The sequence below is a fragment of the Cavenderia fasciculata genome (genome assembly GCF_000203815.1).
Source record: "Cavenderia fasciculata unplaced genomic scaffold Scf_Dfasci-G-p-12c09.r1-3, whole genome shotgun sequence".
Taxonomy (NCBI): Eukaryota; Evosea; class Eumycetozoa; order Acytosteliales; family Cavenderiaceae; genus Cavenderia; species Cavenderia fasciculata.
In genome coordinates, this window is record NW_004457736.1 from 690,535 (window position 1) to 707,884 (window position 17,350).

At 32.5% G+C, this 17,350-nt stretch overlaps 12 protein-coding genes across 12 annotated transcripts; 5 read left to right on the top strand and 7 right to left on the bottom strand.

The window, feature by feature from the left end:
• Positions 1 to 136: 136 nt before the first annotated feature.
• Positions 137 to 754, bottom strand: DFA_06164 (uncharacterized protein; the record flags this gene model as incomplete). The annotated part of the gene is made up of 3 exons (XM_004361820.1): positions 137 to 339; positions 465 to 495; positions 710 to 754. The coding sequence occupies 3 exons, from the start codon at positions 752 to 754 to the stop codon at positions 137 to 139; spliced, it is 279 nt and encodes a 92-aa protein (XP_004361877.1).
• Positions 755 to 842: 88 nt separating this feature from the next.
• Positions 843 to 1,180, top strand: DFA_06165 (uncharacterized protein; the record flags this gene model as incomplete). Its single annotated transcript, XM_004361821.1, has 2 exons — positions 843 to 852; positions 960 to 1,180. 2 exons carry the CDS (start codon positions 843 to 845, stop codon positions 1,178 to 1,180), a joined length of 231 nt encoding a protein of 76 aa, XP_004361878.1.
• Positions 1,181 to 1,342: 162 nt separating this feature from the next.
• DFA_06166 (Transcriptional repressor of sporulation) lies at positions 1,343 to 1,900 on the bottom strand (the record flags this gene model as incomplete). Its single annotated transcript, XM_004361822.1, has 1 exon — positions 1,343 to 1,900. The coding sequence occupies one exon, from the start codon at positions 1,898 to 1,900 to the stop codon at positions 1,343 to 1,345; it is 558 nt and encodes a 185-aa protein (XP_004361879.1).
• Positions 1,901 to 2,312: 412 nt separating this feature from the next.
• On the top strand, positions 2,313 to 4,847 carry DFA_06167 (uncharacterized protein; the record flags this gene model as incomplete). The annotated part of the gene is made up of 4 exons (XM_004361823.1): positions 2,313 to 3,231; positions 3,262 to 3,891; positions 4,486 to 4,707; positions 4,813 to 4,847. The coding sequence occupies 4 exons, from the start codon at positions 2,313 to 2,315 to the stop codon at positions 4,845 to 4,847; spliced, it is 1,806 nt and encodes a 601-aa protein (XP_004361880.1).
• Positions 4,848 to 4,940: 93 nt separating this feature from the next.
• Positions 4,941 to 5,629, bottom strand: DFA_06168 (uncharacterized protein; the record flags this gene model as incomplete). The annotated part of the gene is made up of 3 exons (XM_004361824.1): positions 4,941 to 5,330; positions 5,433 to 5,590; positions 5,617 to 5,629. The coding sequence occupies 3 exons, from the start codon at positions 5,627 to 5,629 to the stop codon at positions 4,941 to 4,943; spliced, it is 561 nt and encodes a 186-aa protein (XP_004361881.1).
• Positions 5,630 to 5,713: 84 nt separating this feature from the next.
• DFA_06169 (uncharacterized protein) lies at positions 5,714 to 6,986 on the top strand (the record flags this gene model as incomplete). Its single annotated transcript, XM_004361825.1, has 3 exons — positions 5,714 to 5,720; positions 5,783 to 6,163; positions 6,256 to 6,986. 3 exons carry the CDS (start codon positions 5,714 to 5,716, stop codon positions 6,984 to 6,986), a joined length of 1,119 nt encoding a protein of 372 aa, XP_004361882.1.
• Positions 6,987 to 7,115: 129 nt separating this feature from the next.
• On the bottom strand, positions 7,116 to 7,916 carry DFA_06170 (uncharacterized protein; the record flags this gene model as incomplete). Its single annotated transcript, XM_004361826.1, has 2 exons — positions 7,116 to 7,574; positions 7,632 to 7,916. The coding sequence occupies 2 exons, from the start codon at positions 7,914 to 7,916 to the stop codon at positions 7,116 to 7,118; spliced, it is 744 nt and encodes a 247-aa protein (XP_004361883.1).
• Positions 7,917 to 8,343: 427 nt separating this feature from the next.
• DFA_06171 (uncharacterized protein) lies at positions 8,344 to 8,904 on the bottom strand (the record flags this gene model as incomplete). Its single annotated transcript, XM_004361827.1, has 2 exons — positions 8,344 to 8,808; positions 8,887 to 8,904. The coding sequence occupies 2 exons, from the start codon at positions 8,902 to 8,904 to the stop codon at positions 8,344 to 8,346; spliced, it is 483 nt and encodes a 160-aa protein (XP_004361884.1).
• A 236-nt stretch (positions 8,905 to 9,140) lies between these two features.
• DFA_06172 (uncharacterized protein) lies at positions 9,141 to 10,729 on the bottom strand (the record flags this gene model as incomplete). The annotated part of the gene is made up of 3 exons (XM_004361828.1): positions 9,141 to 9,966; positions 10,200 to 10,233; positions 10,717 to 10,729. 3 exons carry the CDS (start codon positions 10,727 to 10,729, stop codon positions 9,141 to 9,143), a joined length of 873 nt encoding a protein of 290 aa, XP_004361885.1.
• Positions 10,730 to 10,815: 86 nt separating this feature from the next.
• Positions 10,816 to 11,934, top strand: DFA_06173 (uncharacterized protein; the record flags this gene model as incomplete). Its single annotated transcript, XM_004361829.1, has 3 exons — positions 10,816 to 10,828; positions 10,890 to 11,135; positions 11,717 to 11,934. 3 exons carry the CDS (start codon positions 10,816 to 10,818, stop codon positions 11,932 to 11,934), a joined length of 477 nt encoding a protein of 158 aa, XP_004361886.1.
• A 1,034-nt stretch (positions 11,935 to 12,968) lies between these two features.
• On the top strand, positions 12,969 to 14,652 carry DFA_06174 (uncharacterized protein; the record flags this gene model as incomplete). Its single annotated transcript, XM_004361830.1, has 4 exons — positions 12,969 to 13,002; positions 13,059 to 13,077; positions 13,134 to 13,838; positions 14,295 to 14,652. The coding sequence occupies 4 exons, from the start codon at positions 12,969 to 12,971 to the stop codon at positions 14,650 to 14,652; spliced, it is 1,116 nt and encodes a 371-aa protein (XP_004361887.1).
• Positions 14,653 to 14,795: 143 nt separating this feature from the next.
• On the bottom strand, positions 14,796 to 17,228 carry DFA_06175 (uncharacterized protein; the record flags this gene model as incomplete). The annotated part of the gene is made up of 4 exons (XM_004361831.1): positions 14,796 to 16,130; positions 16,222 to 16,637; positions 16,757 to 16,988; positions 17,082 to 17,228. The coding sequence occupies 4 exons, from the start codon at positions 17,226 to 17,228 to the stop codon at positions 14,796 to 14,798; spliced, it is 2,130 nt and encodes a 709-aa protein (XP_004361888.1).
• Positions 17,229 to 17,350: the final 122 nt, after the last annotated feature.

The following is a 17,350-nucleotide window of genomic DNA, read 5'->3' on the forward strand; positions in this document are numbered from 1 at the left end:
ATTTGATATATATATATAACTTTGGTTAAAATATTTTAAACTTTGGAAATGATAAGTTTATTTGATGTTTGAAGTCAACTTGAAATAATAATAGTCAATAAATGGTTGACTTGATTGATAGATAATTATAATGTATTTAACACCAGTTGTAGCCATTACCAATATTAATATCAATATCAATATCGATATCAATATTATTAGAACGGTTACGACGACCACCACAACATCCTCTACGAGCAATAGTTGATTCTCCAGAGGAACTGGAATGGTTTGATCCGTGGAGCAATGAAGAGTTTTGGATGTTTTTACCAGCACCTGGGGTAAGTTGGGAAAGATTCTCTAAAGAAAAGAAAAGATAAGATTTAAAAAAATAAATGGATTATGTTAGAATTTTATTATTAATATCAATATGATTATGATTATGATTATGATTATGATTATGATTATAATTTTAAACATCATACTGAATAACATTTTTGGATGTGATAGTATTAACTGTAAATAGTAAAGAAAGAGATAATTAATTAATTAATATTTAATTTAATTTGATGAATTGATTACTATTCAATACTCAATATTTATAGTTAATAAATGTAATGATTTCTTCCAAAAAAACTATTAAAAAATCCAAACATTTTAGAATATTCCTATTTTAGAATTGGGGGTGCATAGTCATCATCAGAATATAGGATTTTTGATTGATTTTTACAATCTTTTTAGACAATTCTAAACTATAAATGATAAACTTGTTCATTCTATTTTAAATCATTCAAAACAAAATACAAATACAAATATCAAACAAAATTATTATTCAAATTCTATTTACAAATCAAATCTCCAAAATGATCTTTAGTAAGTATACAAATTGAAACATTATAATATATAAATAAATATACATAATATTATAAATTTATTACTATTAATATTTCTTATTCTTTTTGTTTTTTTCTTCTATTTAGAAAACCTATCAAAACTATCTCCAATTTCCAATCATGGAGCCAATCAAAATGTAACAGTCCAAAGTTATTCAGATGTATTAAGTGATTTTGTTAATTCCATTGCTTGTAGACGTCGTCGTGGATGTTGTGGTCGTGGTAACAACATTGATATTGATATCGATATTGATATTTGTATTGACAATGCTTTTGGTGGTCGTGGTGCTCGAAATGGATGGTGGTAATATTCATTATTTACCTATGGGAAGCAGAATAAAAGATATAGATAATAAACTATCTAGGGTTATTCTCCTACTTCCCTTTTATAAATATACATGTATTTTATTTTTTTCCATGATGTATAATGTGCTTATGGTGCCAGAAATTACATAAATTAAAATATTTAATTATTTATTTAATTGTAATTTCATTAAAATATCTGTTTGATCGTCACTACCCAATGTAAAGATATGTTTATCGAATGCAACGAAACCATTTTTAGTGTAGAAACTGATGGCACGAGGATTGCGTTCCCACACACCCAGCCATATGTAATCTGATGCCCTCTCTTTGGCCACTTGCAATGCCTTGTTGCATAGGACCTGTCCTACACTTTTGCCGTGATATTCTTTGAGTACATAGATACGTTCAATTTCGAGTGCACCATTATCCTTTATCTCTGTCTGTGATTGTCCATAGTTGAGTTTAAGGTACCCAACCACCACCGCATAGTCAACCACTGCAAAGTAAAATTCAGAGTTGGTGTCATTCACCTCGGCCGTCAATTTATCAATTGTAAATGCAGTCTCCAAGTATTGTTTCATATCATCTTCAGTATTGACTGCTGAAAATGATTCAAAGAATGTACGCCTACCAATACTTAATAATTGTTCTACATCATTTATTGTTACTCTTTTAAGTTCTAATTTAAAATCATTATGATTATTACTATTAATACAATCCATTCTTATTACAAGTTTTTAAACTATAAATATATATATATATATATTTATGTGATATGATGATGATGTACTATAGTACTCCTGTTGATGATGATTGAAAAAGTATACAATGAATGATCAAGTCTCGTTCGTTTTAAATTAATGATCATTTGTTTTTAATTATTTAATTTTACACTTTTGAATAAAAACAAGGTGAACCTATTGATTATAATCAGTATTATGAGTCATCATCATCATAGTTGACTTTAGTTTACCATGATCATAGTTATGATGATAGACAGATAAATATATTTATATATCTCTATTTATTTTATACTGATGTAGTTATATATAGTAATAGATAAGAGTAATAATAATATAAGAGTAATAATAATAATAATAAATTAAATTTTGTAACATATATATTTATATTATTATGAATCATCAGCAACAACAACAACAACAAAGTATTGATATAGATATAGATATAGTAATTAGACAAGTATTGAATAATGTTTTTCTAAAGACAGAGATATTTAAAAGAGTTAGAAATGATAGAGTGGTACTAGGTGCAGTGGTACCTTGTGTAGAACGGAGGATATCGGTTACCTCTGATGGAGAGATATCTACAAAATTGTACATTCCAATGAGATATGCACACATTATCAGAGAAGACAAGTTTAGATACGAATGGTTGATTGACAATGGACACTTTAGTCTCTTGATGGAAATCCTCAACAACAAATCACATCAACCACAAATGAAAAGAGATGTATTTAGAAGACTAATGGAAACATCGAGGTACATGGACAACCCGAAAGTGGTCAGTCAAATGCTCACCTATTTCTCCGAGGAATACAAACAACTGTTAACAGTCGAGGCACCCAGCCTTGAAATGGTGGCACTCCATCATTTACACACTGCTACTCGCTTTGATAATGTACAAGTGTGGCAATTATTCATCAACTTTATCAACCATAACTGTTTATCAGATTATTATCAATCAACTATAATATTATCACCTTTTAATCTTTATAAAGATTTATTAAATTATTTTAAATCTTTTTACAACTACAATAATGACAACAATAATAATAATAATAATAATAATTATTCAACAATTTTTAAAATATTATTAAATCAACTTAATGAAGACAAGGTACCATACCTTGTACAATTCCTTTGGAATCTTGTGTATACACGTCAAGCACATTTGGTAACAAGACTTATTTTGGATGAGATTGGAGAGGAGTTTAGTCGATTCTTGGAGACTAATTACTTGGTACCTACCGAACCTACCCCTCCTGTTTGGCGGTCAATCTTTCGGCCAAAAGATTCCAATACAAGAAAAGAATGTAAATTTGATGCGAACTATATGCACCAAGATACCATTGCCCATTTCTATCGTCTTCTCTCTCTTGCTGCCTTTGACATTGCCTTTGGTGATCGAGCACACGCCATCCTCCTCTCAAACAATCCCGACCTCGTACGTGCGGAAATCGAAGCATTCAAGACACACAATCGCCTAAAGAATATGTTTGCCGACGTTCTCAACACCAAACTAAACGATATATTCTCTTCACTTACAATTAACAGTGGTCCAAATAGTATAAATAGATTATATCAATGTTCTATAATTATTTGGGAAAATAATAATAATAATAATAATAATATAATTGAAATTATAAATAATAGAGTTCAACCATTATTTCCAACTTTATCAACTACAATAACAACTACAACAAAAACAAATGATTATTGTATGATTTGGTTATTTGCACTTGCTCGTCATCTTAAACCATATCAAATAGCACACATCGAACCAGTTATAAAGACACTGGAATCCATTCGTAAAACAAATACAGATGGAACTGCTGGCAGAGCTTCAATCGAGTTTTTGGCACACAATTTTACTTTTAATTTAATTTGTCAACATGGCTCATTCGAACAAATCCAAGATTCGTTTTACTATTTCGACAAGTTTCCTAATTTATTGGACGACAACACTTACTATAGTATTGGACATTCAATCGAAAAGGTGACATGTGACGATGTCCGAATTTTAAAGTTTCTATTGGAGAAAGGACAGACCCAACAATCCCAACAATCCAAACGTAATCGAATTAGCATCTCCATCGAAACCAGAGACTTGGAGGGATACCTACGCACCTATTTAACCTCACGGAATTGGCAGATGGTAGAGTACCTGATGTTTGGTGAACATAACGTCAGAATGACCTACTTTCTTGGATTGGATTTGTTGGTACGTACGGCAATTTCCCAAGAACAGTTTCCAATTGTCGACAAGATACTATTGGATATTCCCAGTTTGCATGGATTGGCAACGATTAAAACGGTCACTTGCGACTCTGTTAAAAAGGCACGATACTACAATCCAAATGCAGTCATACCACTACTATCTGATCTAGAGCCGGAGGAAAGTGTCAATCTGGTGAAATACCTGTGGAAACACTCTGGCACTAACAAAAAACGAGTGGTGGATGTGGTGATGTTAAGCAGGTGTCTCAGTGCAATGGTATACCTGTACGAGCACCACTACAAGCAGACCATCTGCATCGACCCCGCCATCAAAGCTTTGGATTTTCAAGTGGTGGTGGAATTGTTGGACAAGGATATTCCTCTTACAATACAAGATTATTCCTGTTGGGAAGTGATTGGAAGATATGGATCAGTTGAATTGGTTGATTTTATTTATAATAAAATCATTCCCAATCCTAAATTTAATAATAATAATAATAATGGTGATAATTATAATAATGATGATAATGGATGTCCTTGGATATCATCAATAGTTTCGGAATTATTAAAAGGTGTAGAAACCAATGCGGATCACAATAACAAACAAGCACTCAAACAATACATAAGAAGAGATCTGTACAGGAAAAAAATAAATTAAATTAAAAAAATAATAATAGATGGCGATGGTGATGTTGGTAAAGAGATTGTTTGATACAAACTGAGAATACTCTTTTCGATCCCAATGCCAATGATTGTTTCAATCGTTTACTATCATCATTATTAATATTCCTTTATTAATTATTGATTATTCATTAACAAATGATTTATCCCTCGTTTCTTGTTCTAGTTGTTCATTTTTAATCTTTTGTTTGATATGTAGACAGACCAAATCCTTGATGACATCACAACTATCATCGTGCAATGCACTAATTTCAATATATTGTAATCCTTTTTGGAGTGCAAATGTTTGAGCTTCGTCAAAACTAACCAATCTCTGTTGTTGATTTTGTAAATCCAATTTATTGCCAATGAGAATTGTGTATGGTTCTTTACCCAATTCAAAATGATCGGTATGATCCAACCACTCTGGCAAATCTATAAAAGATTGACGGTTCGATATATCAAATACTAAAAATATAAAGTCTGCTGATCTATAATAACTAAATGGTAGTCTCCGAAACCTTTCTTGTCCAAACTTTTAAAAAGTATAGAAAAAAAAATCATAATAACGATATTTAGTAACTGAGTTTTATCTCTTTTGCAATGAATATCTACGTAATCATATGATTATACATACAGTATCCCAAAGTTCAATCATAATTGGTTGACGATCGATTTGAATTGGAAAGTGACTAAATTCTGATCCGATTGTAACTACCAAATCACTTAGTGGTTTGCCAGACAATTTTCTCTCGAGTGTTGTCTTGCCGACACAAGACGATCCAATCAACACTGCTTTGAATTTAGTTCGTCCTGTAAACTCTTTATAATCATTTTTTATAATCTTGATTCGATCTTGGATCTGCAGCATTTGGATGGTCAATCTATTCAGCAAGTAAGAACTCGCTCTAGATCAAAATGTTTGGTTAAAACGTTATCGCGATAAATCATGAAATTCACACACTAATATTTGTATCAATTTTGTAGCTCTACAACCTGAACAAGAGGTTCTATTGCCATTACCTTTGGATGATTTAGTATTAGAGATGAAAGAAACATTAAAGCAATTAGAGAAAGAAGTAAACAATTACTTTGATCTAAATACGTTAATACTAGATCCCAATCAACAGGTTGTCCAAATTGTTTGGATGGCAAAAAATAAGAAACTATGCCAAGCAATGAATGATCAATTTGATTTAATCTGTTCATTATACATCTTTATTCATAGTCGAATGTATGTAGTGTACCAACATAATATAAATGCCAACCGATCACGTGAAGAAACTCTCGAAAAGGCCTATACCAGTTACTCAAAATGTGACATATTAAATAGTTTAATTATGATTTTGGAAACTCTTATTGAATTTGGTATTTATTTATCCTTTTATTTATTTAAAATTATAATTTAATTAAATAATCAAATATTAATATTTCTCTTTTCTTTTTGTTTATTTATTTAGACGATACAAACCTTGATAGATTTGCAAGACAAGGAGCGGATATACAATATTTACATTTAAAATATACATTTGGACTTTTAATTTCAAAGTTTGTCATCTATGGGTACCCAAACCGTACACATAATTTCGAGTGTTTGACCAACATTTTGAGAATTATGTCTTCCATCAAGGTCAATTCATCTAGCACATCGCTGAATGATTTGGTGTTGAGACGTGTAACAAATCAACTACTCGTTCATTTGGCATTAGATAATGATGATCCAGAAGCCATAGAAATGGCACAAGTGATAAAGCCCTTTTCGGGGTTCGATATTTCTCGATTCATCTCAATCAGACATTTCTACGCAAAGAAATTAAAGATATTATCTGCTTTATCAGCTTCATTGGTGTGTTACAACAGACCAACATGGTTAACACCTGTCTATTATTGCGCAAGTGAAATTTTCTTGTACACCATGTTCAAAGGTTTAAATTTGCACAAAAATAGATTCGTCAATTTCTTGGTCAACTTGTCTCCAATCGTTCCATTTGTTCCATTGTACATAATGACGAAAAAGAATTGGAAATGGTTGGCAACTTCATTTGTCATCTTTGTCGGTACCTGTAGTATAGGTTTGATCGATATTAGATTGACCTCGAAAAAAGAGTCCAAATGTGTTGATCGACTCAGACTACTAGACTCTGCATTATTCCAAATGTCTATCAAACAAGAACCTGTTGAAAATCAATAGAAATACAAATCAATAAATTATACCAAAATATTAAAAAATATTTATTATTAAAAAAATATCTATCTATCTATCTATTTACATGATACATTACATTAAAAGAAAGAATGAATAAGATCTAGTAGAAAAGAGTTATTTGTTCTTCTTTTGTCCGTCCAACGACGATGACCCCTCTATTTCCTTTTCTTTTTCCTTTTCCTTTTCCATTGCTCTATTTTCTTTCTTTTCTTTTTCTTTTTTAATTGTTTTGTTGATATGTTGCATGACCAACTCTTTAATTTCTTCACAATTCTCATTTCGGATAGCACTAGTTTCAATGTATTGTAGTCCTCTTGTCAAAGCAAATGTTTGAGCTTCATCCAGTGTTACGAGTCTCTCTCTTTTCTTTGTTTCCAAATCCGTTTTGTTGCCAATGAGAATTGTGTATGGTGGTATGCGACGAGCACTGTCTACTCGATTGGCATTTTCCAACCATAGAGGTAAATCTATAAAAGATTTACGATCAAATAGATCAAACACTAAAAAGATAAAGTCTGCACCTCTAAAATATAATGCAGATAGATTAAATTCATTAAATTTCTCTATTCCTCCCTTAATAAATAAAAGGTTGTTAATGAATGATCATTATTCATTATTCATTTTACATACAGTATCCCAAAGATTCATTTTAAGAGCTTCATTTTCATAAATGGCTCCTCTAAGTGTAACTTGATAGAAAGCAGCACCTATTGTAGAGGTCACACAATCGATTGGTGTACCACCGATTCGATGTTGTAGCGTTGTCTTTCCGACATTGGATGATCCAACCAACACTGCTTTAAATGTAGTTCGACCTGTGAATAGTCCACCTGGTTGGCTGACTTTAATAGGTTCATCTATCTTGTGATCTTGTTGGTAACAATTGGGACCACAACATCCACCATTTCCTTGCATTTGTTATTATTATATAAGATATAATATTACTAGTAATACTTAATGATTATCAACAATCATCATTTTGTTTCATATATTTGAGAAAGAGCACACAAAAAAGAGAGAAGATAGTTGTGCATTAAATTGAAATTGATTCTCTTTTTTTTTTATTTGTGTAGATGGTACTTACCTTGGTGAATTTGCAAGACAAGGAGCGGATATATACAATTTTTACATTTAAAATATACATTGGGACTTTGAATTTCAAAGTTTGTCATCAGAATTCTATTGGTCCAAAAGTGTTGATAGACTCAGACTACTAGACTCAAATGTCTATCAAACAGGAACCTGTTGAAAATCAAAAGAAACTGGTATATACTCCCAATTCTCATAATAATAATAATAATAATAATGGTGATACTGAAAATATTTATTCTTACAAAAATATCTATCTATTTATATGATACATTACATTAAATGAATGAATAAGAAAATAGAGTGAGTTATTTGTTCTTCTTTTGTCCGTCCAACGACGATGACCCTCTGCTTCCTTTTCCTTTTTAATTGTTTTGTCGATATGATGCAAGACCAACTCTTTAATTTCTTCACAATTCTCATTTTGGAGAGCACTAGTTTCAATGTATTGTAGTCCTCTTGTCAAAGCAAATGTTTGAGCTTCATCCAAGCGAACATGTCTCTCTTTTTTCTTTGCTTCCAAATCCATTTTGTTGCCAATGAGAATTATGTTTGGTGGTATGCGATGAGCACTGTCAGCTCGATTGGCATTATCCAACCATAGAGGTAAATCTATAAAAGATTGGCGATCAAATAGATCAAACACTAAAAAGATAAAGTCTGCACCTCTATAATATAATTCAGATAGACTAAATTCATTAAATTTCTCTACTCCTCCCTACAATAAATAATAAATAAAAGGTTGTTAATGATCATTAATATTATTATTATTATGTATACATATTATTATACATACAGTATCCCAAAGATTCATTTAAGAGATTCATTTTCATGAATGACTCCTCTAAGTGTAACTTGATAGAAAGCAGCACCTATTGTAGGGGTCACACAATCGATTGGTGTACCACCGATTCGATGTTGTAGTGTTGTCTTTCCGACATTGGATGATCCGGCCAACACTGCTTTAAATGTAGTTCGACCTGTGAATAGTCCACCTGGTTGGCTGACTTTAATAGATTTATCTATCTCGTGATCTTGTTGCATTTTGTTTCATATGTCTTGTGGAGTTGGATTATTCATGTCCTTGACCTTTTGACTTGGAGATCCATTTTTGTAGTTGCATCGCCGAATTGATATAGTTTTGGAAATGTATGGATCTCTTTTGATTTCTTCAAGTTTGTCCAAGTATGATGTTGGTGGTGTTGGTGTTGTGGTTGTAGATGTTGTAGATGTTGTTGGTGGTGGTGGTGTTGTGGTTGTAGATGTTGTTGTTTTTGTTGTTGTGGTAGAGGTTGATGGTATCGTTGTATCTCCAGTAGATAAAAGATTCACCGTGGTTATTGGTTCGGGCAGCGGCACTGATGGGCAGTGTTTCGCTTTTAAGATAGAATTATATGGGTGGTGGATAATAAGACCTCCACAACCCTTTTTACACTTCCTAGGATTCTTGGTTGTAGATGTTGTAGAGGTTGTTGATGTTGTAGTTGTTGAGGTTGTTGATGTTGGTTGTGAAGATGTCTTTCTTCTTTTTGTTTGTTGTTGTTGTGATTGTTGTGTTTGTTGTGTTTGTTGTGTTTGTTGTGATTGTTGTCCAAAATTGACTGGTTGGTGTAGATTAGGATATGGAGGATTATATAGAGGTTGGATTTGATTTAATTGATTATAATTTACATTGTTGTGTTGGTTGATTTGATAAATTGGAGTGAATTGATCATAAGTTAAATTGTTGTTTTGATTATATGGAGGTTGGATTTGATTATATGGAGGTAGGATTTGATTTAATTGATTATAATTTACATTGGGTTGGTTGATTTGTATATGTTGCCCCCAGTGAGGGTGACTTTCCCATTGTTGGTTTGGGTACATGCAACTAAGCCTAAATGAATTAATTAGTATATTTATACAATTATTAAAATTTGAGTCGCAAAGTCGAGTGTAGTGGTGAGAGAATAATAAACACCGTGTGTGAAAGAGGCGGATCTGTATGGATGGTTTTACCAGCAATTTTACTAACTATTCGTATAAAATACGACAAAACCGAAAAGGGCTAGATATTGATAAAGACCCAAGCTAGCAAGCTCTCGCGCTACATCTGACCCGGTCCCAAACCTGATAGAACCAACGTCCATACGCTGATCTGCTTCTTTACAAAAACACTAAACGAACAAAGTGAATTCTGTATATAGATATATGAAGAATAGGTATGGAACGGATACAAACTTCAATATTTAAATTATATTACTTAAAAAAAAAACAAACATACTTGTCACACCATCAACCCTAATATTAAAGTCTTGCCTTATCATCACTCACCCATTAGACATTTTCTAATGATTTTTATTTATATAAAATAAAACCACCATTTTTTAATAATTATAATATAATATTTTTTTTTCTTGGAGTCTGATGATAGAAGCACCATACCGCAGCATCAGCAGTAGCAGTTATTTATTTCTGAAACCTTTTATTTATTCTTTTTTTTTGCCATTTATTCATATATTTCATATTTATCTATTCATCAGTTAAAGAGACACCAGTATCTTGTACATATATATTCATTCCCTCTCTTTTTTCACTCCTAGTATTTTAATTTATAAATATATATCCGCCATATAACATTCCTTACCACATTTGCTCATTTATTACCTTTTTATCCTTATTTCTTTGACATTAATTCATATATTATCTCTTGTACTCTAACACTCAACCACCAAAAGAAGAACAAATGTCTGGCACTGGTAAGTTATATTTGGAACAAAAATAGTTATTAATAAGAAATTGACCATTTTTTTGTTTCAGACAATACCAACCCTATACAGGACAAATCAAAGACTTGGGAACAGTGGAATATTGAAGAAGTGTATGGATGGGCAAAAAATCAATCCGATGGGGAGGACTATGCTCAAGCATTGAAAGATCAATCCATCAAAGGGCAGTTTTTGAAAAATCTTACCTTTGCAAGATTAACTCAATCAGACGGTCCCTATAAATTCAAAGATGGTTCTGCCTATTCTCTCCTTGAATCCATCGAAAAGCTCACGAAAAGTATGTACAAATTAATCCCAAATCAATATGTGTGGACACTAAATTTCCTTTCTTTTTTTTTTTTGGTGCTCCAGCCGATGCTCCTCAAGGTAATATAAACACAATTTTATTCATATTTCATTAAATTTATATTTTATCAACAACTTTTGTTTCCATTTTAACATTCCATCGGATATTGCACTACATTCTCCTCTTTCAACTATTACCTTTTTTTCACCCATCTCCTTTCCTTTTGACCACTTGACACTTGACTCATTATTGGCCAGTCTATTTCTTACACCAACCAAACACCAATCATTGCTCCTCTTTTTACACCATTTCTTTTGATTATCTTTTTGTTTTCATTACCAATCAATGCACCACCCATCTCTTTCCTTTTAACCACTTGCCTCATTGGCTACTTCCAACCATTGTCGTACCAACCTAACACTAAACATTTGTCATTTTGTTTTGCTTGTTCATCTTTACATATCATTGACCTCTTTCATATATTTATAATCCTTTTTATACAAATCAAATACTGATCCATTCACCAAGCTACACTACCACTCTTTATCACTCTACATCCTTTTATTTTTAAGACCCATCTCTTTTTCCTCTTAGTCACTACTTTTGTCAAACATACCTAATTGCTGCATCAACCAATCACCATCATTCAAATCTAGTCATTTTGTTTTGCTTTGTTTGTTCTCACATTACAGGCCTTCACTTGCCTCAGTGTTGTTGGTCAATCTATCTCCAACTATTCCAAATATTATATCAACCAATCACCATTCATATCACTGGCTATATTCACTAAAACCCCTCCACCTTTTGTTTGTTGGTTGTTGATTCACATATCCAGTCGTCAATACTTTCTTGTTTCATCAGATAATTAAAAATCTTTACTCCTCTTTTTAAGCCATTTCTTGCTGATTATCTTTTTGTTTTATATTATCCCATCAATGCACCACCCATCTCTTTTAACCTATTCCAATCATTATCAACCAAACACCAATCATGCAACATCTTGTCATTTTGTTTGTTTGTGGCATCATGCTATATTCACTCCACCTTTTGTTTGTTTCACACCTACGGTAAACTATTATACCAAACACCATCATTCAACACCTTGTCTTTTTGTTTGTTCATCTTTCTAATCACTGACCTCTTTGTTCATTCATAAATTTATAATCCTTTTGACCAGCTACACTCTCTTTATCACTCTATTGACAAAAAAATACCTAATTGGTGCATCAACTAGTCTTTTTTTGTTTTGTTTTGTTCTCATATTACAGGCCCCTGCTGTTGTTCGTAATATTATCAACCAAACCATCCATATTTCCACCAGTTGCAATCACTATCATCATTGCCCCTCTTTTTAAACCATACTTGTAGATGATCTTTTTGTTTTTATTATCCCATCAATACACCATCCAGCTCTTTTAACCTATTCCCAATCACCATCACTCAACATTTTGTTTTGCTTACATATCATAAATTTATATCCTTTTTGATCCAAATCATGTACCATTGTCGGTTCACCAACCTCCTCCCTCCTCTTTTATTCACTCCCTATGTATTCGCTCTTGTCATCTCTCATTCATCAATCATTATTCATTCCATTCTATTCTTGTATTCATCTCAGTACCGCTTCTTTTCACACTCATTCAATTACTCTTGCATTATTCACACTCGTTGCATACACCTCACATTTACATTCTATTCTCTTATTTCATTTCTTTTATTCGTACACTCCTTTCATCTCTATTCTTTTGTTCATTCCTTTATTGTTTTTCATTTCTTATTAACAATCAACACCTTTATAGAAAAAACCTTAGAAGATTTAATAGAATGGTTTACAACCAACTATCCTTTAGCAAACAAAGTAAGTTAGTTACATTACTTTATATAGTCACATTATTAACCAAATGATTTATTTAGACTCACAAAAGTCCATTAGGTACATTTGGAAAGGATTTTCCTTTTGTTGGAAGAGACGATGATAATCAAAAAAAGATTGGAACTCAATTCTGCTGATCAAAAGGCAAATCCAATAATGGTTGTTGCTGGAGCACCAGGTACAGGAAAGTCACGTCTCCTTGTGGAATATCCTGCGCTACTCCGTGGAGATCTTAGTCCTCTCTCTCAAATTCATCACGTTGATTTATTTACAACATATGGAAACGGATCACATTTTAGCCAGGATGAAATTAGTATGGGTATAGAGGAATCGTTTTCTCTCAGAGTTTTGGCTGCATACTTTGGGATCGAATTCAATGTTGTATTGACCAAATTCAAGTTATCAAAAATAAGACTCACCCTCTATGAAACGTTAAACGCAATCAAAACACTTGAAAAGAAAGACCAAATTGGAATTTATTTATCAATCGACGAATTTCAAAGACTTTTGGGTGAAACAGGAAGTGATCAAGAGAAGAGAGGAAATCTCAAAAAATTGGTCAGGGCAATTGGATCAATTCAGTGTTCCCCACCAAAGGGCGTATTTGTTGTATCTCTAATCGGTGGAACTCTCCTTACTCCTCTTCAAAAGGCTATATCAATGGATTCGGCATATCCTACCATGCAAATCAACATCCCTTTGATTCATCACACATCTGATATTCAAAATATCGTTGATACCACTGGTGCGAAGGTATTCAGTGAAAACCACCATTTTCAGACAGCCCTATTGTATATTGGTGGATGGCCAAGAGCTCTCGAGTATTTTCTTGAAGAGCTTTCCAAATCAGATCCCAATGACACTAGAGATAAAAGTTTATGGACGCAGTCACTTATTCTAAAGTAACCCTTAAATGCTCATACCCATCGATAGATGATATTCCTTGGGAAGAGGTGTATGCATTGGTTGCTTATTCTATCACTGGTATATTGGTGAAGAAGTGGACCAAGGAAACATTAGTGGGTTCTAATCGTACTTTTGAAGACTTGGAACGAATTGGGATATGTACAAAATCAATCTTTTACAAAAACAGCGACATTTATTACAGAGTTGAAATACCATTTTTGTATATTGACTTTGATTTGGGTGGTAGTCCTCCATTTATCATCCTCCTCAAAACACTTTTGGATAGTATATGGAATAATATCTATTGGCAAGATTGGAAGGAATTTTGTGCACTATATTTGCCATGGAAAATACAGTAGTTTTATCAATAGTGAGAAATCCATTGATTCATCGACCATCAATCAAGAGTATCAAAAGGTTAAAGGCAGTGTCAAAGATTGGAAAGGTTTAACTATCCCAAAAGAAGCTAGAGTGATTCAATATCTCTGTACAGTCTTGCCTTGTGAATATGCCCCTCAATGCAAAGACTATATAGTTATTTCTGCAAATAATCATTTCAGCCATTTTGGATCAATTTTCTCACAAGTTATTCCCCAATATGCTGCATCATTCACTACCCCCTGGGTGACCTTTACCACATCGACCACTGACAGAAGGATTACTGAATCAACCGAGGATGACGCAATGACGACCGATGAGGATTATGATATGAAAGAAGAAGAAGAATAAAAAAGATTACTATTCCATTATTATTATTTGTTAGCAATACTAATATAGAAGAAAGAGCTCTGTAAATATGCTTTTATAAACGCAAGGTACTTTCTTTTTTTTTTCCAATCTTTTTTTTGAGATCCAATTATTTATTTATTTATTTATTTTTTACTAAACAAATCCCTGATGGTAACAATTTGATATTTGATTAATTGTACAGTTTCATTCTTCTTTTCTCCTTTTTGATTTGAAATCAAAGGAGCTACTGATATATAGTTTTCTATATACTCTAGTACACTCCTAATTGCCTTTCTTAATCTACTTGATTTTCCAAGATCATTTTTCTCTGTCTCTTCTATAATATCACCCAACATGTTTATAATGTATCCAATCTTTGGTAATGATGCCTCTATCAACGTTGGCGATAATTCTGGTACATTTGCATAATTGTTTACAAAAAATAGAATGGTTGCACCAAATATTGACAAATCTCTAAAATAGATGGAATCATCTATTTTGTTTGATTCTCTTTGTTCTATTTCGATTTCCTTTACAATGGCCATTGAAGCTTCACAAAGTTTTCTTGTTGAAGTGTCTGGATATGATTCTGTCTGGATATCATCTCCATTCAACTCTAATAGAGTCATCAAGAGGTTGGAGACACAACTTAGACGACCAAGATATTCTATTTGAGGTTGATGTTGACGATCTAGACGAGATCCCATGTATTGGAATCTTTGTTGTTGTAATACAATAAATTGTGTGAAACATTTAATCACCATGTGTTGAGGTATTATACAAGGTCCAACCGATTGTATTAGATTCTGGATTGATACAGCGTTGTCAATAAACCAAGGTGATGATCCTTGACTAGTTGATTTGTTGATTTTATAGTTGAAGAATTTTGTAAAAATGTGAATAAATGTTGGTCGATGTTGAAGAAAGTCCTTATCATTAGAGATCTGGCGAATCGATGCCAAAAGACCAGAGACGATTGGCAATGTTGTACTATTCCGATATCTGACAAGTGTTTTGGCCAACGTCCATGCATATGGATATATATCAGACCGAGAAGCAACTTTAACAATCTTTTTTAACAACCAAATAGTTTCTTCTATGTTTTGATCCAATTCTTCATCTTCTTCCAATTCTTCTTCTTCTTTAGTATCTGTATCTCTACTACCACTACGGATTCCCAACTCTGAATAAATATGTTTCATCAAGAGTGGGAGGTATAGTGGAAGGATATCTTTTGCAAATTTCATGATTTTCCAAAAGTTACAAGGGTTGGCATTATCTCGTACCAATGTATAATGGAATAGTTGTTGAATTGGTTTTGATACAAGTTTCTTATTTTCATCTGGTGTTGTTGTTTTGATTGACCAAATGTCACTTAAAATATCACATACTATTCGATGACTTCCTGAATCAGTTGGCACTGACAGAGTATCAAATAATTTTACAATAGGTATAACCAATTCTGACCAATCCATTCTCTATTGATAGATAGATAGATAGATCAATAAATAAGTATAAGGAAAAGATTTAAGGTTGATTAATTAATTCATTAATTAATTATGTACATACTCCTTGTAATCTCGCAATCATTGATTGAATTGGACATAAAATTCTATATAGGTCTCTTTGTGATGGATTAAGTGCAGCCAATGCGATATCAAGTAGTGCCTCTTTGTTTAATAGTTGATACATATCTATTGATAATTCACCTCTAGCATTTGTAAAGACTGAAAGGAATCGAATGGAAGCATCGATCTTTTCATCTCCTCCTTGTGGCAAAGATGTGATGGTTGATAGGATGAGACCAAAAAACCTTGTATTCTCCAAAGACTCGAAATCCAATTTACCACGACTTTTCATGACCGACAGACTACCAAGAACAGCCACCTTTGGATCGGTTCTCTCTCTTATAAATGGTAATTGCTTTGCTTGAATCATTAGCATGAATGCAAAATCTCTACTATTTTGTTCAACATGTAAATGTGCTTGGTTTATAAAATCAATCAATTCTTTCCATTCATCTGTAGGTCAATTTGAATCAATTAATTAAATTAATACCGTCCTTGTCCTTCTTCTTCTTCCTCTTTTTCCAAATCAAACATACCATTGTATTCATCTTTTAGGACTTGTGCAATATGAAGAATATTTATACAAGCTGCGTTGACTGTTTGTTCTTGAGAGTATGCATTGCTGTGTGATGCCATCAAATGTCTTTGTAACTCTTCTTTTACACTATTCACATGTTGTGGTGTTATATTCTTTCTAATATTGGTGTCTTGAAATGCTAGTCGCAATGTGTTGATGGTAGCCGGATACGCTAGTCTTGTTACGTATGCCTAATAATCATAATTCCTTTTCATTAGTTAGTTGTCTTACTTGCTTTTGCATAATGCTATTGCCATCGATCATGAATAATAATAATAACCTACCGTTTCGTTTAAAAGTAGATTGAGCCACTTGATAGATTGGTCGGTGTTATTTAAAAGATATTGCTTCAATGGTTCACACCTATCATTATCATCATTACCATCAATCACAAGACCTATAAATTCACTAGCAAGCCCTTTTTCCACCATTATATTATTATACATATTGCTACATGGAGTATTGTCAACCAACCTTGATATAATAATCACAAAAAATCGAAAATAGGGTAACAACTAAGACAAGTTTTTAGAGTAGTATCAAAAATATTTAT